Here is a 27,204-nt window from a genome sequence, read left to right as displayed (position 1 = left end):
TTAAATTATGCTCCACATTAAGTTTTAATGCTGAAAGCGCTTTGAAATGTGTTACACATGTTTATTTCTATGTACAAATATCCTGCGATATTTGCGTGCTCTCTAGTTGGCTATTTACTTTGTCATCATTAAAAGGCCTTTTGCAATGTCGCAGTGAAACTTTTCTATGCAAATATGTTTGCAACTTTTTGTAAAGCATTGTAAAGTTGACGTTTTGAATTTTAAAACTCGACGGTATGTTGTTTTTCAATGGTAATAATACTGTTTGCGCTTTGTCTACCCATGGGAAAAGGGGGCGTTTATATGTTCATATGTAAAAAGCTGTTAAATAACAGTATTACCAAATTAAGTCAACTTGAGACTGTTGAATAACAATCGTTTCCTTATTTACCGAATGTAAAGTTCACCCCGGCTTATCAAGTATTCTGCAACACAGTAACAAAGACATAATCTCCGTCTCCAGGTCTCGGGCACGTAATTTTAATGTGTCTCTTGTGTACAGCTTACATCTTGTTACGTTGCAGTATTTCAATGTTATTTTAAGGAGATTCACTCAAAATGCGAAATAAATGTGTTTCGCGGCGGACAAGTGCGACGTAATTGACACGGTCACTGATTTTCATATCAAATAAATATTTGTGTTATTAATGGATAGATCGTTGTAGGGCCGGCAAACTAACCTCTCTCGTAGTTAGGTGTTCATAAATTCGGAGCAAAAGGAACACGTTGATATGGATAATGGATAAGTATGCATCGAATAATAGCACAAGAATAGAATAGAACAATACGGCTCAGCTGACAGCAAATACATACATGTGTATTGGTTCCAATAACCTGCCCTTAACTATTGTCTATACAGCTGCAAAGTAACAAGTTTCAAGTGAACATGCTTCACCTTAACTTGGTTATTTTGTATGTGTATCGTTGGCATCGATGTTCGAATGCAAGGAACGGCGTCCTGTGTCGCGGTCTGCCTCGCTTCCGGCGGGGTGGTCGTCTGTGCATCGGACATTCGGAAACGATTCCATTCTCTCCTGCATTTAGTTAATTGCAAATAGTAAGAAGAAAAGACTGCTTTAAAGTAAACTCGTGTTTCGTTTTTTGGTTCATGAAGCCATTTAATATAAGTTCTGTTCCTAACATAATGACAGATACTGTGAAGTAAATAATTGTAAGTGAATTAGATTCCACGGAATAACACAAAAGAAAACGGTCTAGATTTATGGGATGCCTAACTTAAATAGATTTCACACTTTTTGTTTAACTCTAATACGTCGCAACATCTAGCTTACTTTTAACAGACTTGCTTTAACCCACCTGCTCCTTACTCTAAGCAACTATTTGTTAACACTCTTCATCTTGTTGTACCAGCGTGCGGTGTGTCGCTGTGATCTCTACCATCGTGTTTCAGTCACGTAATTCGAATGTATCTAGTGCACTTACGTCTTACTGCACTTGTTTCTAAGTTATAGTATGTATCTTACTGGGAATGGTTCTGCTTCAAGTTTAGATTGTTCAGGTTTAGTCCATTTGAATATATATGCAGTTATTTGAAATCTAATGTCTACTATATTGGTTGCTTGAATCCCATGCTATATTTAGTTCTTGAAATATTGACAAATATAAACTACTAGCTTTTCCCCGCGTGGTTAAGTAACTTAGGGTAGAATTTCCAAACAAACCTTAATCCCCTCTTTTATCCCTTTCAGTGTCTTTTTTCCCGATACAAAGGAGCATTATGTTGTTTCTCAAGATCAACCCTATATATGTACCAAAATTTATTAAAATCGGTTCAGCGATTTGGCCGTCAAACCGTAACAGACCGTTAAATACAGTAAATTTCGCATTTATAATACATATTAGGTAGAGATTGTTTTCGTCGGTTATTGATCGTCATTGCTTTTAAAAACAGGTAAAAGCATTGGTATGTAAATGTTTACAACAGCTATTTTAGTACGGCGGGCGGTTATCGCCTTAGATGTAAACAAATAGATATCGTAAACAATCCTTGGAACTATATCGGGGTAGTTTTATTTTTGTGACGTCATGCCTCTAAAAATAACTCGAGTTACTATTCATAACCAAACTAAGTAACTTGTATTCATGTATGCCCGTTTAATGCCGATTGGGTATTAACATATTTTTTAAAACAGTCTTATTTGATGATTTTCCTCAGAGTAGCCGAAGGGCTTCCTTTGACGAATACAACTTTTAATTCTAAATTTTTACCATACGGTCTAAAATTTCTATACGGTGTAAAAGTAACGACCTTCATGTATGCTGAATAAGTTACAGTCACATACTGCAAAGTTCTAGTCGAAGCTTTAATCTCCAAAGAATTATGGTTTAAGTTCCGTCTTGCAGCTTTATAAAATATAAGTATGCAACCCGAGCCCCCGACACTATTCGTTATACCTACGTCTGAAAGGGTAAATCCTTGACAAAATCTGAGGGAAACCAGTTGATAGTATGAAGTCTACTGCGAAAACTGTCATCAATCACTTGCGATTAGGGTTATCGACGCTAGTTCCGACCCAGACATGTTGAGATTCAAGACCCCTGTCCGGATTTCACATGGATATTAAGTTAGAATATAATTTGTCAAAGTGATCAGCTAGGAACGCTTTTAACTGATTAAATAGTTTGAAATATGTTAGCAACCCTTGTGTCGCAAAAAGGCTGTTTTGTAACCCATTACTGTCCCAATGCAGGTGTCTCCTTCCAAACAACGGAGAGGAGTCCTTGAGTGCACCACGCTAGTCAAGTGTTTGTTAGGAACTTTGCATGCCCTCAAGAAATGTATTAAACAATTTTTAGACGTGCAAAGTAAAATAGGAACTATATGGAAAATATCCTATCTTCCGTACATCAACGTCCGATCCGACAGGCCGCCGTCAAACTTATAGACGATCAATATTTGTTCCCCTATCCTGCATAATATATGGAAATTGTGACGTCAACCAACCAAATGCTTATTTCGCCACGCTCGTATTATGTTAGAAAGTTCTTATTGTCCAGTGATTTCCATGAAATTCTACCCCATGATAGATCTACTTCGGGATTATGATTCTCGAGGGGCGTTTTTGAAAGGGCATTTTAGCGTTACGTATCGAGTTGTTTCTTTCTCAAGACCTTTTTGCTTCTACTGAAAGTGAGACTATATTGAACTTATCAACATACTTTATCTGATAACTGTTCATATCAATGAGTAAGTCATTAGTAAATCCCTCGTAATGTCACTGTGATAACTGTAGCGTTGATGAGTCAAGGCCGTCTTTAATTAAGCGCAAAATAAAATTTATTAATTACAAGTAAACATTTCAAGTATTTCTGTGCAATTGTATAAAAAAATCTATTCAAACGATACATATTTCTAAAGAAAAAGCCCATTTAAACTCTTTACGGGCCGTAAAATTGGCAGTGGTTTTATAACGGTCCTTCAACAGCCATTCATTCTTTCATTGGCGCACTCACACGAGTAACGAGTGAATCCGACCTCATATTAGTCTTTCCCTTGGTGCCTACAGTTTGATGAGTATAGGCCAGTAATTTTAGTGTTTTCTTCATTCAACAGTTAATAAATATAAAGCTTTTAATTTCAGTTAAATGTCATGACATTATTAGGGACATGTTTTTGTTTAGCCGTTACAGCTTTAGGACCTATGTGTTTAGACGCTGCCGAGTCCATAAACTCGAATTACATTTTATCAAAAATATAGCAAAAAACGCAAAGTACGTTTCCCTGTCTACCTTTAGCAGGGCCGTTGTTCATCCTATTAAATTTGCCTCAAAATTCGCCAGCCATCCGTAATTGTAACTCATGATAATGTGCAATCCACGGCAGGCGTACTAAACATAATGCATTATCTTGCTACACTTATACGCACATTCCTAAACATTTCTGTATTAAACTGTAAAATATATTAACGCTGTAGCGAAGAGAAGGTAATTTTGGTATAACAAAATGTGCAATTTACGTCAAATGTATCAAGTAAATGCGCATAAAAATGTAAGCCAAGTGTAATATTAAAATTTTTGAGGGCATGTCGCGAGGCGATGAGAGTCGCTGAACACAATAGAAACAAACGGTTATATTATTGTTTCAATTACTTGGTATGTTTTGATTATACGAATTAAATAGGTGATACATTCAAAAAGTGTTTAGATTATTACACTTTTAGGTAAATTGTAGGGCGATATAAGGTACAATTATTTGACACGGTGCTTATATAAGTATTGCGTCTGAATTTAGTCTGCAGTCTCTCAAAGATATATTATTTATGTACTGTTTCATTTCGGCCTGCAAGTTGGAGCCTTCTTACTGCCGACTCAGTATTGTCATGTGCCTCTTTACTCAATTTCCACATGAACATATTTACAAGTTGTATAAAGTAATGTGTTTGTTCTAGAGTCATAATCTTTGAGAGTATGGACAGGTACTAAACAATAAAGTATCGCTTAGCAGCTCTATTAAGAGACCGCAGCTCGTTCCGTGTTACGACGCAGCATTAACCGGAAGCCTCATACATATTACGATCATTCAGATCAATAGAGTTAGACTAAAGTTTGATGTGATTTGAACATCAGATAAACAGTATTGTTTTCATCAATTTCAAATTCCAAGTAAATTGTTCATGGCAAAGTTATTTATGCCTACTCTCAGCTATTTCTTGCAGTGGTGGAAAGTGGACAATTCTCAGCTTACTGTTCAATCTGTAATAGAGCAGACGCCCATTGTCTGCAGTACTACATGACGATGTTTTTTATTGCGACTTGCTTAAAATAAATAAGAGGTTTGTCACTAAACAGCAGTATTGAAATACACAAGGCACCATACATCCATAAAATCCTAGATTTCATGAAGGCAGATAGAATCCAAAGAACGCTACTTGTGTTACCTCTACACACTTATTTTATATCATTCATACATCTTGTCAAAATTAATGCAATTTTAATGTGAACTCAATTTGCAGTAGGTAAAGTCTATAGTCTGGTTATATTTCCGGGCTCGTACTGTATAATTTCGAGGCGGTTTTCGCGTGGTACGTGCCCCACATTACCAAAGCTATAGATTAACATTCAAGGTCCTTATTAATAGGTAGCTAGAGCTTAATATGATTTATTGCGTACATAATATATTGATCTTCTATTATTCTGTGTTTCACTACCTTTAACATTTTAGAGTTTAGAATTAATAAAATTTGGTACTCTACTTTGGTAGAGTCTTGCATGCAAGGTTTGTGGTTGGCGGAGGTAAAAAAAACTAGAAGAATATAAAGCATCAGTGACCCGTAGGTTTATGCAGTTGATGGTGGCTGGTGAAATGTACAATTCTGTGAATTTTCACTCCTGTCAATCCTGATAAATCTTGCCATACCACCAAAAGACCATAGTGGACCATAGTTTTGAAATAATCGAAAAATACCTAAAGCAACAACAAATACAGTTTGTATAATGTATGGAACTGATTGCAGGTATGTTCTGTATGGAAAATAAACGGCAACAAATAATTGCATTCGTGTAGACGTCATTTTAACATGTATTATTATCGTTCATTCACAAGTCGTCCAACTGGACTAATTGATGGCACGAGTTGTTTACAGTGTAGCTTATTGAGATACAACCTACTTTGACTCTACTGACTGTATTAAGTAAGATAAAAAAATACAAATTATAGATTATGTTTTAATGTTTGTGGTTTTTGTCATTCAAAATTCTTATTTATATGACTTTGCAGCGTACTAGCGATAGGATATGATTCAACACCCAATAAAAAAGGGAGAAAATAAACTTATTATTATACAATAGACCCTTTTTTCAATGCTTTAATATAAACAAACACTTAATATTCAGTTTGGTCCAAATTGAAAATAGAATTACTTTTCCAATAATACTGTTCAACGTACAATAATCCAGGTAATTCTGTAACAAAACTCGGCTGAGGGCTTTAAAGATATAAATTATGATAGCCAAAGCAGCTTTGAGTAATCGTTTCGATATTGAAGGCGGAATTTTCAATAATGCCTCTTAATATAAAGGCGCAATACTTATTACTTATAAACATCGTATCTATTTTTAAACTTAGTTTAGGAATAATCTTCTTTTATAAGTACTTTGTGTTACCTATATATCATTGGACAACTCACACACGGTAATTTGATTCCAACCAAAGTAATAAGTTACCAAATAACTGTTAAACATACATTATATACTTTTAAATACATATTTATATAGATATTTGCGACGTAATATTAATTCTTAATGAAGTAGGTGTCTTAACTAAAAGAAATTTACTTTTGAAAAGAAAACGTTCATTTAAAAATGTCCAAATTAATAGCAAGTTGGAGGGATTAGTCTACTTTATTTTTATTTCTCAGACGTTTTACAGCTCGTGGTCACGAACAGATTAGACTCGTAAAAATAAACAAGAAACGTAAGCGGATTTTGCTTCTATACTATTTATTTTATACGAATGTTTTTGTTGCATTCCGTATGTGTAGTAGATATTGGTTTCCTGGGATTGTTAGATTGTTTTCAAGCCATCTTGTAATTTATTATAGTTTGTAATGGCCATAAATCTTACTTTTAATCTCTGTATTAGTTTCGATCGTTTACGTGAATGACTTACCCCCGGTTTCTGAGGTACATTTAGCGGCAGTTTATCTATTCAATAGAGTTTAAACTCATATAAAAAAACGCAATTGAATAGATAAACTACCGCTAAATGAACCTCAGAAACCGGTCATTTGTCACAACTCGTTCAACATATTTTATTTAAATTAATTATATCATCACACTGACGTCAAACACAGACGTATCTTGATGATTACTATGTTACACTCACCCATAGTCATTTAGCAAAGCGATACATTTAGCCTCGATATTATATCTTATTAAAAATTCAAATCAACATATAAAGTTATGTCATAATTAGCCAGCATACATTTAAAGTTTCGTCGACATACAGCAAAAGTAGCGACTTTTAACCAAATCCGAACCGCACGGGATGTAGGTCATGTCTGACTAATCATTTGTTTCGCATCCTCGTTGTTCCCCGACCTCAGAACGGTATTCGGATTAACGGCCAACTGCACCTGACCGTGTTACTGCCGCTAAATTAATAAAAACTCATACGTAATTATTCCGTGCACTTGCTAATTGCGCATAGAGTTTTATGCTACGTGACTTGACGTTAATTTAGTTATAAATAAAAGTATGCGATGTTTTCATTAGATTTAGAGAGAAAATTTCCTGTTGAACGTTCTGTTTATGTTATGCTTCCCGGATTAGTCAGTTTGAATAAGCTTTTTTCTTAAAGTATTACACTTTTGCTATTAATATAACGAGAAAATTCATAGTTTGAATAGTTATTAATTGACATCTAGACATTCACATCGTTCAAAAATTTTAAAGCAGGAACTTTTGACGGCCGTGAAATATCTCAATTTAACTCCATACATTTGCTTATGTCATTTGTGTTGCCGTTTGTTACCTGCCAACAGATTTATTGTCTCCTCGTCACGCAGTCGCTTCGCTTCAAGTTCCTCCGCTAATGTGCCGTCTGCTTTGATTCATTTGTTTTCGTTTTCATTCTTCATTAGCTAATTTGAATGCCTTTTGATCTTGTGCTTGTAGTTTCTGCTATTCTTAGGCTTGACTATCACGGGTAAACACGAATGCTGCAAAACAAACTACTCTCACCCCGTTCCCACGAATGTTTTCGAATCTCCAAATAAATCTAAACTAGAAAATCTCAAACATATTTCTTCTAGGTCACTAAGTTCAAGTGCAAATCGTCGCTTCGCCTTCCATAAATAGCTCGGCTATTTCAGGACAAACCTTCTACAATTTAGCAACGTTATCTATACATCTGACCCAAGAGTCAGCGAGAAATTTCACGGTCGGCCTCCTAGGGCTATTCCAATTAATCTTATTCACACGGTTCGGCTACATTTGGCATAGCTTAAATACTCTGGTGTTGGACTTGTTGGTGCTACTCCAGGGGCCATTGCTTACGACCCGAATCAGGATGTGAGCGGATTCTCGAGGTGATCAATTTGCGGTCGCTCCGCCACCGAGCGCTATTTGTTAGTCTTTCTTCGTAGAGTATTCCTCGTATTTCTTTAAGAAATACGCGCCATTGTGAGATCGGTTTCCACGTAAATCTTTGCTCGGAGAGTCGAATGTTTGTTCTTATAGTTTTAAAGAATTGGACTGAAACAAAAGGTACGGATTTTGAGAGCAGCCAAAAAGGGAAATTATATGACTTATGTATTTGGCGCAAGAGCTACAATCTTTTCCGTCCGCTTTTAGATCTTAAAAAGGATAAGCCCTTTATATAGGTCTATCTTAACGTATGTATCAATAATTCATGATATTTCGGTTGGTTCTAAGCCCCAAAGGCATTGTTCTGTTTCTTTTACTAGAAACAAGACGTATATTGTGAAAAAAAAAACCTGAGGTTCCCGTAGGAAATAGAAGTTGAAACCGCGTATATTATTTATGTCTAAAGTGGTATTACGCTTTATACAGGTTGTTCTTGTTTCTTATACAGACAAAATATTATTACAATTGTGTTCTACCAACCACTTGAACTGCGCAATAGCATAGGTTTTACCGAGTGACTTAAAATAATAGAAATATTCAAACTGGACAAAAACAAAAAGATTTAAAACCATATAAACATAATGAATACAGTTTTATTTGGAATATAATACTAATATTTTGGTAATATAAAATAGATAAGCCTATCCATAGACATTTATTTGACTGATCCTCACTAACTTACTTACACTTTACGAGGAGGTAATCTTCAAAGGATATCCGTCTGGGGTTTGCTAATCTAAAGATCTTTTAGCATTCACAGTTGGATGCTTTATCGCCGTCCTTCACGTATTCGGACAATTCAAGCCTTCTCCTATTTAGACAAGCTTTCATGTATTTATTTGTTTATGGAAACAAACAGATATGTATATTTACTAACTTGTGTTAGTAATACATAAACAATGAATACTTTATCCAAAAATATTTTTTTCGTAGTATATGTTCTCTCTATGAAATTCTGTAAATTGTTTAGTACTAATATTTCGAATACATTTTTCAATGATCAAAGTTTCATTCTAATACTTGTGACCTGGAAAACATTTTGGATTGAGAACTTCACTTTTCTAAAGCGTGTCCCCTGGCGATAACTAAGAATTATTTCCTGCTCTCTACCGAGCTAGAAAGCACAAGTTTTTTATCTTACAACTGGGAATAAACCTCTAAATTCTTTATTCCACTACTTTACAAAAAAGGTCTGTACGTTAGTTCTTTACAACGTCAACTTCAGTATGTAAGCAAACGACGTTGCTGTTCTCCTGCCTCCTCATTAACTCACGAACGCGTGTTTTCGTCTAACGAACCGCGTTTTGCTTCTAATTTATCGTGTAATTAAACCGAATAAGTGTCTGTATAACGGTAATGAACCAGCGATATACGGTAATTGATTCTATAGGAAACATTTGAAGTGGAAGTGGGTAGTTGGAAATTTATGTGAGGTCGTGATCGGCGACACGTTGCAGGCTGAAGATAGACCACCCAATCAGAATTTGTAAGTGCCGCTATAAGTAACGTTCACTTGGAGAAATTAAACTGTAGTTCGTATTGGGAAATTTAAAAGCCAGGCTACTTCAATGAAGCCTTACCTACCGTTCCTCATCAAGCCGCTTACCGGTCAATTTATTGGATTCTTATATAGTTCCTAGATTTTTATTCCAAAGCAAAAGTTTATATTCGAAACAACCGCAACATTACGTTATTTACGTGTTTTCCCATACCTGTTGATTTAACTGCACGTTAATTAAAGTGACATCGTACTCTAAAAGGTTTTACTGTCATGTGCATTAAGCCAATTAAAACGCGCACACGCCACACACTGCTCTTCTATATCTCGCATCTGAAAAAACAGTTTTAAAAGTCAGTACAAGCCAGTTATTATGAAAGCTAGTTGTTAGCTACAATACAAATGCATGAGAGCAGTCTTTTAATAAAATATTGCAATGTATGAAGTATAATCCGATGGGGCATGGCTGTGTTTTCTTGACAATTTCCTGGCTCAATTCGCTGTGGTTGACGGGAAATTGATTTTGAAACGTTAATGCAGCCACTGGATGCTCGGCGTTCGATCGCACAGGTCCGCTCAGCTCATCTCAGTGCAAGCGACGAGCGAGAGCGGTGACCCGGCAATGATTTAATTAATGTGTGTCTATAATGAGTAGTGACGTGGTTTTGGAGGCCGGCATCCGTCTGGCTTAAATTGCAGTTGACCTTTATGATCGAATGCCTGCTCGCCGCAGATGAGACATTTTGATAACGGGATTAAAAGGTTTGATTTATATTAAGCCTTTAATAATTCGCATAATATGGAATACCTATTAGAATTGCTGACCACTGTTTATTTTGCATAGATAGTCTTCAGGTTGAATAAACTAGATCGAAGCTCTTCTTTATTTTTATTCCCTTTTTCTAATATAAAGTTGATTTTGCGATGGAAAAACATAAAAGCACAGATTCTATTCACCGTACTCTCCAATCAAATCTGAAGCAGAAAACTGCAACTACATTCAATGCTTTTTCGTTTCATTTGAAAACGTTCGTCTCATAACCTGCAAATTCGAAATGCAATTTGTAATCTAGCACGGGAGCCTAATTAGTTCCCTTACGTCTATAAATTGAGCCTTCCCCTTTTCGGGTGTTCACAGTTAATGACATCGTTTTCGTTTTAAATTGCATTTGGTTACCCCAGAAGTTACGTAAAGCTTTTTGAATGTATTACCTTATTAAACATCTCTAATTTTGTTTGCGCCTCTTCATAATTGGACGGTTCCCTATCTCCGAAGTACGCTTTATTTTTGCTTCGTACAATTTTGTAATAAATTTTGATTTCGTTTTACTTGGAATGAGTTTTCCTCCAACAGGTACTTGACTTGGGTAAAATATTGCGGGCTGTGTTTTTTCCTTGAAGCATTATATCTATTATTTTTTCCGAGGTTATCCTTTTTTATTTCTTGTTGGCCTGGTGACCGGTTGATATTTGTTATTATTAAGTAATGATTCAAGCAGTATACAGTCTCAGGTCCACGTCAGTTGCTAATGCATACTAGGCAGTTTTAGACCTAAAACGAGGAAATGAATGTTACAGTTTTACGTTCTAATGCGATTCTGTCTTTGTGCTTAAGATAAAACAAACAGGCTAATCATGCGGGTTATATTCTTGTCGCAGCGCGTTGTAAAGGGCCCTCATAGAATCGTTTTCCTTGTATACCACAAGCGAGCGGACCAATTACGTTCATGTCAAATATCGCGGGGGCGGCTCGCTAAACAACGTCTTTTGATGCTGTAATTAATTAATTTCTACTTTTTGTTGCCTCTGTCACTCTTGACGGCCCTGTGGGACGTCGTTCATGTAAATTGCTTTAGGTTATGTAACCAGATCTAAAATATACACCCAATAGGCTCAATTGCTGTACTTTTGCTGCTGGTATTTTATTTGTTTATGTCATCATTGCGTTAAATTGATTGGACAGCAAATATAGCTATATTAAACGTTAAAAATATATTTTTTATCATCACACACAAATTTAACAACTCATAAATTAAATGTATCACTTCATGTAGGTAGATATTACCAATCGCGTTTACAAACAGATTCAATAGCGGCCATACCGTAGCATTATTAAAATAAATTGGTCGTAAATCAACATTGGATCCGTTTTACTTACACAGCAAGTAGGTGGAGTAAATCAGAGGTTTTTATCACATCTATCAATGTGACGTGTACGAGAACGTGCGGATTGCGCAAGTGCATTTTCGTGTTCGCCTTCATGACGTCAAGGATTTGAAACAATTTGTATGCACACTTACGCTGTTACGTGAAAGTTTTAACTGCATGGGAAATTGCATTTAATGAGCGCCTTTACGTAGTGTTATATAATACTGTTACACCTTTATAACATTAGTTGATGACGCGGTGCCGCAGTTACACTTATTTGCAGATAAGCCCGATAAAATATTATTTAACAATGCATATTTTAATAGTAACTTTGTAAAATGATTAATGTGATTGAAGCATACTTTAACTTAACTTAGTAAGCAGATTTAAATGGTCACAGCAACAAGTCGTTAACGCAAACATTTACCATTGCCTTTGAGCAATAGATTTGTATGGTTCATTATCAGATTTGTGAACATATGCATAGGCTTTTGCCAAATTGTCTAGTCAAGTGTCGCTTGCACTACACTAGTCGGCTAGTCTTTGATAACATTGTTCGCAATGCTACAACGCATTTTGTATAGCACTATATTATTTTGTCGTATACTAGAAATAAAACTGACCTCGTCCACCGAAATGGTTTTTCCAATTTGGTTCGACCCGTCAGATATTCATTCCATCTCAAAATTTCATTACAAGCATGCCGTGCGTTTGATCCTCCAGTGGGAGCACGCACCGAGCGTTTGCCGAATAACTTTGAATATTCATACTCAATAACTGAGCTGACGCTTTTAGGGCTCCCACATCATGATAATAATATGTCTATATTGAAATTAGCTGTACGATTTGGCCATTTCTTGCAGTGATATATTCTTATTATTCCATTGGACTGTACAATATACAGACTATTTGGCCAGTATATCTTAGTTTTCCAAGCTATTCAAAGAGCTTTTGATAATTGATTAAGGGCCGGATGTATCAATAACAGTTTTAATTTAACATTACGAAGAGAAGCTAGTTATGGCAATAGCCCAAGGGTTGAGTAATCCGTTCACTGCATAATTCCAATCACCGAGACATCTTATGCTCTAGGGACTAAAACATCGTTTCCTGTAAAATGTTTATTACCTCCCCAGACGATGCGTTGAGAGATGTTCCGACATTAACCGTACTACCAGTGTTGTGGACGAGTCCTAACATTCAACCTATGGCGGTCAAACCCTCAGGCGAGGGCTCTGCGTTAAGCCGTAATTTACTGGACAGGGCCCCAGCTCTACTAGTTAGGCCAAGGATTTAGAGAGCTGCTCGACTACGGAAAACCCTTTCAATTTTGATTTGTGCCCCACTTTATTTATGTACTACCTTATGTATGGTGTAGTATAGCAAAAGCGCCAACCCTATTTACACCGCTAGAATATTCGAGTACTCGTGTAAAAACTGTTTTTCGTACAGCAGTTTTTGCCCGCAAACTGTTGGCGGCTCTATGAATTGGATATTTGGTGTTGGCAAAATCTCTCTGGCGACATGTTAGTTGAAAAATGGACAGTTTGTGCATTTTTCTAACGTATTTTATATCTGTTGACTTTGTGCTACAAATGACTTTGTAGTCGCAAAACTACTCAAAAAGCTTATTCGCTTACACGAGACATAAAATTGCCTTACAACACGATTAAACTAATTTATTTTTTAACCAGCTAAAGACTGCTAAGTAATGGCCATTATGAAACCATCGCATCGTTAAGTTTCAATGAAAGCCTTCCACCGTATTATAGTTATGAAGGAAACTTTAATAACTGTGGTCGCCTTACCCTGATTTCATTCTCTAAAGAGCCATAAACTTAGTTCCGATTACAACGCAGCAATTAGCGGGTTAACTGTCTCTATTCATTCAATGGAACGGGTCGCTCATATGTACTGCATAGTTAAGTATTTTGATATATAATTTTCTTAGAAATAGTTTTATAATTTACTTAGAGCAAACACAGAGTGTGTTCGATGGCAAAATGGTTATTGGATTCCAGTGAACAGCAATATGAATTGTTCGATTATATTAAAATTATGATAAATAAATAACATAGAAAATGTATACAATACAGATAGTACACACATTAATTTCGCCCAGAATTAACATTTGCTTGGAAAAATAACTTTTTATTTTTCACCTTCGCATACCGAATGGTGAACAAAAGCGCGCGGTAAAACGGTTGAGCTGCTAACCTAGATACGTCAGCTGGCGCTTTGTGTTCCGCCCCATCAGTTCACGCGACACATTGTGCACCAATCAATGCGTTTAACTCCTCAGAAGCGATACAAGCTGCTTGTTTGAACAACTTATCGCCATTGTTTTCTAGACAAGGCACTTGAAGACGCTTGTCATGACACAGTAGGCCGTTGCTTGTGTTTAATTTTTCACCCTGACTAGACGTGTTGATGTTTATGAAAATACGTGTAGACTTTCTCTAGTCTTCACAAATTATGGACTACGTCTTAGTTTTGAGTTACGCTTATCTGAATGAAAGTCTAGCTTAGTTGTAGATACTATAACTTTATGACTGGATGAATCAAGCATCAAAATAAAATATTCATTGCAATTTGTATCGCCAGTCCTACAGAGCAAACTTTCAGTTGAAAACCACCAAACATCAACTTAACAATTGTCGGAACATTTTCACTCAAATACCATTACCAATTGTTATTACCATACTCGAACAACTAGTTCCCGATCATAAACCGTATTTGAAATCTATTCGAAATCATATTGTTTGTTGACGGTGAACGTGGATGGCAATATGTTGCCGTTGTCTCGCCGTTTTCCAATAACGATCAGTGTGCACTGCTTTATAGTTGTACGGTGTATTTGTTATGTTTATTGAGTCGTTCTGTGTCTCTTTATTGTGCGCCGTGCATCTCTGATGAGTGAATTTGGTCAGTGTTTATACTGAACATGTTTATTCGGGCTCACTGGTTTAGATTGTTTATTTACGCTCGATATTCATCAATCTTATTTGATGGGTTTTCTCATTCAACTGTATGCCTCACTTTTGTCTATGAAATGAATTTATGCTTGAGTGATTTATTTCATTTAATGTATTTACAATAACGTGAGCTTTTGTGTTTATTTGACCTAAGAATTATTAAGTTACTGATGATTCGTTTGTTACACCCACGTAGACGAAATAAACAACTCATTTTACATGTACGATACCGTCGAGAAGCAATTTATTATACCTATTTAAAATCTCATAACGTACAAATTAGATTTATGAAATGTCTCTGCAGTCTGTGCCCTACGCCCGACGCATATCTACGCATAAAACATTTATATTCGTGTTGTGGAAGCAAAATTACGATTTACGTGTCATATAAATGCATAAAATAAACTATAATAGCTCCCTTTTGACTGAACACAAACAATTTACAGATACCGGCATTTCTATTCTCCATACAACGCTTGTGCACTTCTAGATAAATAACGGCGTCTACAAGAAAACAGAGCAGTATTTTCTCAGCTAGTATTACAACTGTTGGTACGTTTGTAAGTAATGCTTACGCACACAAGTTGGCATACTGCCATGCATAATGGTTGAAACTCCCGAATATTACTTCCTGTTTAATGTATAATAGAATACGGGAATTAACGCGAACACGCATTTTACCTTAAAATGCCTAACGTTTCGGCGCAGGTTGCACTGCCTGGGACCACGGCGAGTGCAACCTGCGCCGAAACGTTAGGCATTTTAAGGTAAAATGCGTGTTCGCGTTAATTCCCGTATTCTATTATACATTAAACATGCAACGCGAGAGTTTAAAAGTTATTATTACTTCCTGGGACCCCAGTTATACGGTCTTCGCGGATTTTTTGGACACGTCGCGTCGTTGCTTCAAATTGACTCACATTGGAGATATTCCAACTTTTACTACTATGCGCTGTGTGTGAGCGAATGAATACTGCACAAATTATGGATTTATCGGTTCGTCAACTATTCACCTCGTCAAATAGTTCGAATTTATGATAAGTTAGATACTTACCTAATTTTCGCATAATTCTACAGTTTATTCAATTGTAATATTACGATTCCGTTTTTGACTTTAATGCACCACAGGAAGACAATTATTCGGGCTGTAATATACTTTTTGTTAAAAATATTAATGTGTCCTTTGTTTCGTTTATGTTTTATCAAGTAAGTGAATCAACAAACTGGAGCTACCAGTATTTACAATATTATTTGATTCATACAAAGGGTTACAGATATTGTATGTCTTATGTAGACCAAGAAACAAAACCTCAAATTCTATTGTAATCATACAATTAGTAGCTTATATGCTTTGTTTATTCTTCATATTATTTATTTAGCTTGTGTATTATTTGCTTTCATAATGAAACTCATGAAAAACAACCAGAAGAATAGAAGTAAGTTTCAGTATAAAAATTTTAACCTTCTTCGTAAAATTTCTAGTCACTGAAAACCATTACTTTAAAGTTTAAAACGAGAATAAATCTAGTAACCTGGCCGGTTCTATCTGGTGGTGATGGCGGTGTGTGAACGAGTCCCGCGAGGAAGCTTACAGCTCGGTACTTGCGCGGTATTGAGGTATATCTAACGTAGAGCCCCTCCGGGAACCGACCGTGTAATCATACTGATATGTGCACTTTTTGTTCTCAGTTAGTTACGACGTGTTATGAACCTTTTATCTTTCCTCTAGAGACCTACGTTGTACCTAATTGTAGAGGTTTTTGTAAGAACTTTTAGCACTTTGCGCAGTGTAGTCTTACTCTAAAGAGTCTACGTTTAGTTACGCTACTGATGTTACCTTTTAGGAATACTTTATTATTTTTTAGAGTATTTCTCGTGCAGTTCTCTATTAAATCTTAAAGTTATAAATAGAAGTTATGATACTCGTTAATAATGATCATAGAAAAGGACGCAATGTTTGTAAACAGACAATTTTCATTTAAATAAACAGACTGTTAACTGAAATCAAAAGTGTGATTTAGCTTTACAGTTTTAGATGTCCTGGTATGCAAATAGTCGTATGCAGAGACCTTGACGCGTCCCAAATGTACGTTATAAATGTATTTGTTTGTCACTGAACAAATCCTTATACTTAAGCTTTCTTCAGGTAGAAACTTTAAACATAATGTTATTAGGTTATCGAAATTTCCTTACGATATAGAATAAAATCATTCGATATTCAATCGGATATAGATCTCTAATAGTTCTAGTGTACGAAAATTACAGGCAACGTACCGTAATGAATGCTATTCAAATACATGTTTGCAGATAAATGTCATGAGGCAAGATTAAAAATAAAAAGCACAGAACCGTTCTCAAACAAAGTGGGTTGTTAACGGAACTAAACCCATAAACCTAACTCGGTACCATAAACGGTAATAATAGCCGATATTCCCACGACCACGGTTCGTTACGTCGTTTGATGATCACAAATTGGACCGAGTACCAACAATCAAAAACTGAAAGAATTACTTTGCGTTTCAATTACCTTAGAGCCGTTCTTGAAAGCGGTCTCGAAGGATTGATGTTTTAAACGTGCCGGCTCTTCACTCTCTTAGTACTATGAACACGTATAAAAGCGGACTGTTTGTGGCAAAGCAACTGTTTAAATGAACAATTTCTGCTGTATATATATTGTGCAGTTAGCTGGTAATTGCTAACCCAATTTGCTCAAACGCCGCATTAGTAATTGCAAGTTATTTTGATGCAACAGTCTCATTATATGAAGCGAGGCTTATCCAACACTAAACAATTAGTATCAATTGTTACTTGTCTACATAATGTTTGTACTAGAAATTACAAAAACGGTTATGATTAATGGTTTATTACATGAGCCGGGTTCAAAGGTCGGAACATACTTGCAAAACATGTTACGTGGACAAAACACTATACAACAACTGATCCACCCTTCGGTTCAAGGCACTGAAACACGTTAATTTGACAATACACTAGCCGTACAATAGTGTTCGGTACTGAGCTAAACGTACATTTCGGTAACAAATAGGTTGTTATATTTCTTGCTCGGTCAGAGTTCGGTTAACGCCAGTCACGTTACCTACTCCATTTTACGTGTCATGCATTTGCAGCTACACCCAGAGTCCAATATAAACTTCAACTAGTAATAATGTAGTAGCAACAAACATTCCTATTTTACGCCATTGCTTTATGAGTTAAATTAATTTCCATAACATTTCGAATTGATCTCATACTTCCCCGGGGAACGCGTTCACAAGTCACCCTCGCGACGTGTTTGCCAGTTAATGTTATTTAGCCAGTTTAATACACGTATTTACTTCCTAGAAGTATTTAGCAATGCAAATATAGCGAGAAGTTACCGTCGTGAATTTGCGAGGGTCCCGGTAGGTACTGGCGTGGCACTGAAACTTGGCCGGGCGAGCTTTCAACCCAGGCTTATTGCTCAACTCTACACATAAATTTTCATTTGGAATTTATATTGTTGCTCCAAATAAGCAAGTATATTCGGTACTATACAAAAACATTGCGCTATAAAAAATATTTCGTAGCGGAGTTGGCTACGTAGCTCTACGGTTGTGCTACGGCGTAACCACGATGCCCTGATAACTCGTGTTCATCAAAGCAACGTGTGTCATATCAGCGATCTCGTACCTTGGCATAACAATTTTACGGGTTTAACACGTTCTCGCATAAAAATACGTTTTTATGTGAAAATTTGGATATTTAATCCCTGATCTAACGGTTCTTAGGTTTATTTTTGTTAAGTAAGCAGACACCGTTCTGTACCCTCATTAAAATACTAAAAAGGTTTCATTTCATACGGTTCTTACGTATGAAACGACCGAAGTTTTCACATGTTATTGTTTTGAAATGCCAAACCTTTTACGGAGGCAAGTAATTAGTGTAGAGGAGTGTGGCGCACTTATCTGGCCGCGTAGCTGCACCTACACCCACGTAACAAATGGGACAGGAACAAGAACAAAGAGGCTGAGGCAGGTGCCGCGTCCGGGTGACCTAAAACTGCAGGTGCCAGCTTCGTGGTGTTTTATACGCTGCAAGGTATAAACTGACAGCGATTTTGTTCAATAGAAACACACTAATTGCTGTTATACTCGTTACAAAACTCATTACATAAAGAAACGTATTCAAATTCAGCGCCTTGCTATGTTTTGACCCTCGCCGTCTGATGTTAAATACACACGTTTTTACACCTTATATTTTAGGCATTATTAAAAAACTAAACGAAAGAAATGTAACATTTTGCTTCTAAGAAAACTTTAGGGAGTCGTCGCGCCGTATCGTGTTCTCGTACTTAGGCGTCTTTAATAAAAGGAATTTATGGTTATTGAATTTTGACATTCGATACGTTTCGCCTACACGAGGGTCAAGTTCGTTACAACGGTGTTGTAACGAACTTGACGAACTAAAGGTGTTAAGTAACAATAACGTAACGTAATAAATTTAAAGACAAAGCGAAGGCTTTTTACCTCTTGTGACATTTTATTTTCACGCGAAAGTTGGACGAATAAATCAACATTCCAAGTAGTTTCGGGAAAGTGAACTCGTGGCCATTTTCCCTTCCATGTAAAGTAGAGATTACTCTCAAATTTTGTTTCTTATGTAAATAGGTTACACTTAAGTCAACGCCTACGGTGTGTAAAAGAAAAAGAAGATATATGTATATCTACAGAATATACTGTCACGCGACCGGCTCGATGCCTAACACGATACACGCTAGGGCAATGGGACATGTCTGGTAACAATCTGGTATATCATATGTTCAGTACAATGATTGAAGGAATTTCCCTGCGTCGGTATTTACGATGTAAAAGATTGGATCCTTCGCGTCGGTCGCGCTCATTTCCTTCGCTTTGAAGTCCGACCAGATGGAAAGATTCTACTTCACAGATGACGGAGCTTCCCTTAAACGACGTCTTATAGGCATTTGCGAAATTGTCCCCGTAATATCACAGCTGGTTATCGATAATATATTTTTTATCGACACCAATCATCTGCACCAATGTTGTGTATATTTAAAACCGTCTGCTTGTGATTGAACAGATGTTGCCTGGTAAGAAATTGTGTATGTGAAATGTTGTGGTTTAATAAACGTCGTTATTGTATCATAAGCGACCGGTGCTCTATCTGATGCTTTTACGTTCTGTTTTATCACATGAAATTGAAAATTTTCATTTAATAAGAAAACAGGCTTAATTTTTTTCTTTACAATTGCGCCCTGACTATGTTACGGATTTTTTATTACGTCGCTGTCAGCTCATATCTTAATTACGAAACGTAGGCCAAGTTTTAACTATTCAATGTTTGCGCTCGTTAATTGTCGAGGTGCGGCTCAGCTGCGATCGATAGGAGATAAGCACATACTCGCCTAAGATTATTATACGATCTCGAGCACCGTTAAGAGCACGAATATCGAGGAACACGTCTCAAGCACTCTACGCCTGAAATGTAATTTTCCTGTAGTTGGATCGTTATGTAAAGTACGGTGAGTAGTGCCTAGGTAATTCGAAGCTGTTTAAATTAAACTCGACTATTTCGTTTAGCGTTCTATCATTATAAATTCTGAATTGTTCCAAGTATTTGTTATTAGACGACCCGTGTCTCGGGATGGTGAAACACTAATTTTATTCTGAAACGGAATTTTAACAACTTTGTACAAGTCCCTTCGTAGATGGTTCACTTTGGCATAATTACTTGCGAAAAGGTAGTACGGTCAAGTACTAGAATTAGCTTTTTAAATAAAAACCTTTTTTAAAAGCAGGTACTTATGAGAGCCAGTTACTGTATTCAAGGAGCTTATAATGTGAAGTTCGGACCGGTAGAAACTCGACGAATCCTAGAATAATGTTTCTCAGAATTCGAGACAAATTGCGGGGATCAAATGAAATTTTCAAGTATTCTCATTGTGTCTAAATGGATACCTAATAATCATAAGTGGTTTTTCAACAATTTAAAACATTTCAAATAGTCAGTCTTCCGATGTCATGCGACAGATTCCCATATTAATATAAAGTGATTGCTTTGGTGACACCACGTGTTAGGAGCCCATTGTGGTTGCATCAGTGTATTGTGATTGATGTGGGAAAGAGTACGATTAGAATCATCTGTTACGTACGTTCTCAGTTGAGTTTGTTCGTCAGCTTTTTATTCCTAATGTGTGATGTCATACTTTTTTACTTATAACTGACTGAGTTAATTATCTTATGTTTATTTGTATAATGTGATAGTAAAATGGAGTCGACATTTTCGTTGGCAAAATTAAGTAGTGGTATAATAAGCCAATATGTTTAATACAGTCATTGTAATTATCTGTTCATTGAAAAAGAAATTCACGATACCATATTGTTATTTACGAAGCGGGTTGTATTCTTGATGGATGAACGAATCACCCTTCGAATGACGCTGACGAATTGTATCGAGCACTTGGAAGCCAGCCAGCATCATCCACTTTGTGTTTAAATTAACTATTGCAATGTTTCACTTCCATTCCTCTCTGCGCCAGGCTATGTTTCTAGTACTGCAAAAGTTAGTTACACTGGGATGTCCGGTAGTTCAGACTAAAAGGTGCCATTTGTTAACCTTAGATTTATTTTATGAAAGAAAAATTTATGATTTCGTTTGGCGATTTTTAGATACTTTTTCGTAACAATATAAGTTTGTGATTGCTATGAAAGAAGAAAACGTTTTGAGACGACTCTTTGATTACGAAAGAAGAAAACAAAATAAGTTAAGTCAAAGGAAAATGAAATAACATTTCTGAATAGCACCTGAAGCTGGCTACGTAATTAAAATAGTGCAGTACCGCGTGAACCAGATTCGTGGCATCTTATCCAACAATCCTTTTTAAGAAGTAGGTTTTCGCAAAGAATTTTTAATTTTCGGAGTGGTTATGATGAATGACTGTGTGAGAAATGATGCTGACGGTGTATCTGTGTTGGAAGGTCGCCAACGCGTTCATCATCCCTCTTGCTGTATTATAAGTCACGTTGCAATTTTGTTTCGCCGAGTATTCTGATTACTTGCATGAAATTCTGTTAAGACCATTTTTCACAGGTGAGTAATTGTTTTAACATTTTTGATGTGTGATATGGATAGACAATTCGTTTGGTAGATTTTAAAACGATTAGATTAAGATCTCCCATGTTTTAGTATTTTCGGAATACATTTCCTTTGCATATTTAAATGCTTAAGTTAGAAGGAAAGATTAAAATAATTAATAGTCAAGTAGCTTTCAAATTATGTTAGAAAACAAGATAAACCGTCGTTCCGAATTTCTGAGAACACAGTCTCAACCTTGTGCCAGTTAGCTAAATGACTCGTGTTTTACAAGATGCAATTTCAGTCTGTGGAAGATCAAGTGTACAGGGTTTAGCTACTAAAGCACTTGTTACCTAGATGCGAGAACTAAGTTTAAACCTACCTAATACCTACGTTTGAAACTTCTACTCCAAATTTTAATTAAATTGATTTAGTGCTTAATTTGTTGAACGTGAGTTTTGTTTACCGTGTAGCTAATAGGTCTTAATTACATTGTTGTAAGCATTAACATAATTACTTTTTGTAAAACTGTTTGTTTTTTATATAAACGTCCTTTTTTGGGACTTAGAGTTAGTCTTTTATAGTGGCTCGAACAAAATATTTGATTGAAAATTTTCGCATCCCAGAAAATACATTGTGTTATAATTTTTCGTTTTACAGTTAATTAGAATCATTTGACTTTTTCGCAATTTCGCTATAAAACAATTCAATCGTATAAAACTACCTGTTAATCAATAAATTGTAGCTGGTAACGAACTTATAATTCAATCGCCACCGCCTAAATTGGAAATCTGCTGATGAATATACCGAAATATTGATTTGGAAAGTGATTTGAATATCGTTTGATGTATTCAATTGGAAAACCGATATTAATTTGAATTGTATAATATGGGAATCCATTACGTATTGAGATGAGCTTTTGACAACTCTGTATTAAAAGAACGACGGAGGTAAATGGCAAAAGATTATAGAAATAGCGGTAATAAAATCAAATGTGAAGTCTATTGTTATGTGATTGGAAAAGGATGAACTATTATTTTTTATTTGTCTACTTAGAGATATTATTCTGATATGCTTTTTGATTGTACTTCGGTAAAGCTGTTTCAAATACATCCTTTATTTGTAAGTAGTAAGTTAGTACTTAATAGCTACTGATGGCCTATTTAAATAAAAACATTTCCAAAAATTAAGTATTCTTTATAAATAATGTTGACATACGTCTCGGGTAACATAAAGGAGCTGGAACCATTATTCCATTGTTGCTTTTCACTCTCCACAAAGATTGATCGTTTCACATAAAACTACCAATACCCTTATATTGGCGATACCAAGCCACGATTAATAAATACCCACCGTTGCATGACCCATATATTTGTAAAATAAAAATACCAAGCTCACCAATAAAAGGCACCGGCCACGTGTATTTTTCCTACAAAACGGTACATACCATATACGATGTTCTAATAAAAGTTGACATTCCTATAGCGAACGGCACGAGAGAGTTATGGAGGGATGTTTCAGAGGTTTCAACGCAGTAATCCATGGTGTTACGTCCTTTTGTTGTTTTGTGATTTATATGAGAGATTTTTGTGGTATAGCTCTTGATTTCGAACGTAGTGAGTTATGTTCCGTGTATGTGTAATGTTTGTAGGGAGTATCCGCTTTTGTTGTGCTTGTTCCTTTTATTTTTGAGTAATTTCTCGTGTCTTTTCCGTTCTTTCATTATAATTTCTGTATTCGTTAGTGCTCCAGTTGGAAAAACATTTTCAATGTTTCTTTACTTTTTATAAAACTTTTTTGTTCGTACTTGTTTTTGTCTGAGAATATTCAATTCAAGTTTTACCTGAAAAAGATAACATGAAAATAAATGGTTCACAGTTTTCTTTTTATAAATAGTACCGAAATTTTCTTTTGAACTTTGCCATCGCTTTCATAAAACTATTGAAATACGAGACCTTTTAGGAAATCTTGATTTAAAGCTTGTTAAATAAATACATAGTGTACAGTACAATAATATTTTTGCTTTTTGTATAAGCACAAAACTCGTAGCAAAGAGAAAGCTTGAAATAATAACGCGGCAAACATGCATCTCTCAACATCACAGTAAGAATTTCTAATTAGAGCAGAGACAGTGTTCTCAGAATCGCGTACTATGATGTCGTAGCGTAGCAAACCTCGCCGCCAGTTGTAATTACAGAGATACTGGCTCCGTCACCGCGACACAGAACCACTGTAGTATGCGGTTTGAATGCTCCCTTTGCGACCACTCTGATTCAGCATTCTCTTTATACTACTATCTGGACACCCTTATTATTAACGTCACGTTATGAAGTCTGTTGTTGAATGCTCTATAGAATGTATTATCAAGAGATTCCCTCACGTCATACTAAATAATTTCCTTTCTTCCCCTACATTTATTCTTCTACGACCTGTTCTCATTTCCCAAGAACATAATACACCGCCATTCTACCTGAAGTCTGAAGTACAGTCGCTTTATCAACAAAGGGGGACACTGAGATAGTTTGCAAAGTTTTCCTCGTCCCCGTATCATATTATGAGTGACAGTGAAAAACTCGACGTATCAAGCTACGGGTGCAGAAAATGACATAGCGAAACTCCGATACTTGTTGTATATGTAGTTTCATATTACAATGTGACAGAATAGTGTGAAATATAGAGTGTCTTGACATTGCGTGTTAAGACGTGTCATGTAATACGAAATATGTGAGAAAGAAGCGACTTCTCTTTTAGCGTGTGATGCTCTTGACATTGAGAACAATTTACCTTGAAAATGTCACCTTCTAGCCAGTGCTATAATCTAAATTAAAGTACTGAAGTTTTTTTTTGTTGTTTTATTATAATATCGCATGAATCACGAAGCATCTTTTAGTTGGACTGTGTGTATTATTTGTATCGGTCGATTTGGCACCTCTAACATTAAAGATACTATCTTTACTAAGATTTGGAAGTTCGATAGATCTATAGTTGCGTCCTGATATGTCTTTACTTACCGTGAGCCAAGATAAATGTGTAATGTTCCGTACAAGTTTAGTACAGTTCGTATCATGAGCGAAACTTATTTACTTGCGATATGACGTTCGTTATTTATTTGTAAGAAACTCGATACCGACTTGATATCGATACGGAAACTTTTAATCTCGTTCTCCGGAAAAGTGTTTTTATTTTATGTCGCTCGCCATTTTGTACAGGAAAAGGGTTCATTAGACATGATTCATTAGGTCATTTTATTATTACAGTAATGGGTTTTCGCTTGAGAAAAATACGATAAAGCCTTTTATTTTGCCCTTTTGCGAGCTCGGGGATCACGGTCCGTAGGTACCTGGTGGATGTCGTTATAACACACTTATAAAGGAAAAGGAGCACATTGTGTACACGTTCTTCAAATAGGTTTTGTTAATCATTTACTTACAGCTGCGAAAGAATTGACATTACCGGAGGCAAGATTCTTCTGCACATCGATTTTTAACTAATCAGTAAAATTTGTAGTTATTAGGTGTATTTGTTTTGTACATTTTTCTACTTCGATTTCTTTTGTTCACTTCAAACTACAACGAAGTTCTTCTTAAGTTTGCTATGTTGATGTTAAATAATCTTAATAAACAAGCCAGTCGTTGTAAACTCAGTACATAACCGGCTTCGTATTGTTCAGGGTACAATCCACTATCTACAGACAACTCTTGATTGTTCCCTCAAATTATTCTCGACTTGTGATAACAAACAAATTCAAACGCGACTCTACAACAAACATTTCTACTTGAACAAGTCAGATAATGAATTATTAGTTTGGGTTGTTCTTAGTTTCAATTATTTCCAATTTAGGATCCGAATTATTACGGAACAGATGTTCCCGAAATGGCCATTTTCTAAAGCTTGTTTATCTCTTTCCGCCCATTCACGTAACACTTGGCTACCATTGATCTCTATACATTGTTTCCACAGAGCAAATATAGACAATACGACAGTGCGTGCAAACCGATTCGATACAGTTACAAAGAACGTGTGTTGTAAGAGAAATCCACAGAAGGCTTTCATTCATACAATGGAGCTGATTGCAAAGCTTATCTCAACCAATTAAATGCACATTACGTGTGCAGAAGCATCCGTTGTTTACAAGTACTTGGAATGTTTGTACTAACTGTGATTCTAGAATTGAATTTCATCTTTGGCTTGTTTATTTTATGATTGGAAATTGAACTGAAAATAAAACGGTCCAAGTAACGTGCACGTTTGTTTACTAACGAGTCGCTTTCACGTCTGCAGAGCGAAACGTTCCACATTTGATTGAAAGAATCAAATTGAGTTTTCAAACTTTGTTTATTCACCTGTTTCCACGAGAAAATGTGCAATTAGATTGTTTAATTATAACATAGAGCTGATAACTTTAATTTGTTGCGTAGAAAATATCAAAGACTATTAAGAAGTTTGGAAAGAATCATAAAATGTTATTTAATGTCCGCTTTATAGCGTGTTCTTGGCTCAAGGAAACAGACATGTACTACAGTTTTATGTACTGAGAGCAATAAACACTTATATACAGTCCCAGTGTGACTCGTAGCTGTGAAGTGCTTGAAACGTTCGCAGTCTGCAAACGTCCGCATTAAAAATTAAAAAAAGGAGTGCACTGTTAACGTCGCCTCGTTTTTAATGAAATTTCGTGGAACGCTTTTGGGAAATATAAAAGGATTTACTATAGTAATATACGCTCTACCTAGTTTTAGCTAGTAATAAAATACAGGTTTAAATTTATAGTATTAAAGTCCAGAACTCTTATGCTCGACTATGAAGAGAAGACTAGACTAAAATTTACGAATTTTGAAGCCAATTTCATAACATATAGATCTTTAATTAAACTTTTGTTTTCTTTTGTCCAGGTTCAGGGAAGTCATACACGATGATGGGCGCCCCGGGAGCTGACGAAGGCGGCATCATTCCCCGGCTATGCGACTCCTTGTTCGAAAGGATCGCGAGACAACAGTCACCACCGGCACTCACTTATAAGGTAATAGCACCATTTCTCTTTATCCTTCTAAAAAGAAACCAATTGAATTGATATAATATGAACCTTATGACTATATAGAAAATACATTTTCCGTTAAACTACAGTTGAATGTAAAACTTTTCAGTCTTACGTAATAAGTTCGCGGGGTTCCTAGATTGGATTCATATTTCCGTTTTGGTCGTTGAACTATTCGTTTTAACGGCACTAGCCTCGCTTCAGCGAGATTAAGTAATCTTCGAGACGTAACGTAATATTTTACATTGAAAGAACTTTAAATCGTTCAGTTGAATTATTCAGTGTAGTTCAACGTCTTGAACGTTATTAGTTGTTCAATCTAGAAAGGCGGCATCAAATGGCCGAGGATAGAGAGTATAGAGACTGATGGA

At 35.9% G+C, this 27,204-nt stretch overlaps 1 protein-coding gene across 13 annotated transcripts in view; it reads left to right on the top strand.

Annotated features, from left to right (window-relative positions):
• The window catches only part of Khc-73 (Kinesin heavy chain 73), a 136,408-nt gene that overhangs the window by 70,286 nt on the left and 38,918 nt on the right, over positions 1-27,204 (top strand). For all 13 annotated transcript variants that reach the window (XM_076120149.1, XM_076120157.1, XM_076120116.1 and 10 more), the window contains exon 4: positions 26,691-26,818. In XM_076120149.1, coding sequence (XP_075976264.1) covers positions 26,691-26,818 — 128 coding nt within the window. The remainder of the gene's footprint in view (positions 1-26,690; positions 26,819-27,204) is intronic.

Source organism: Anticarsia gemmatalis, chromosome 1 (assembly GCF_050436995.1).
Source record: "Anticarsia gemmatalis isolate Benzon Research Colony breed Stoneville strain chromosome 1, ilAntGemm2 primary, whole genome shotgun sequence".
NCBI lineage: Eukaryota > Metazoa > Arthropoda > Insecta > Lepidoptera > Erebidae > Anticarsia > Anticarsia gemmatalis.
This window is presented reverse-complemented; position numbering and strand designations above follow the sequence as displayed.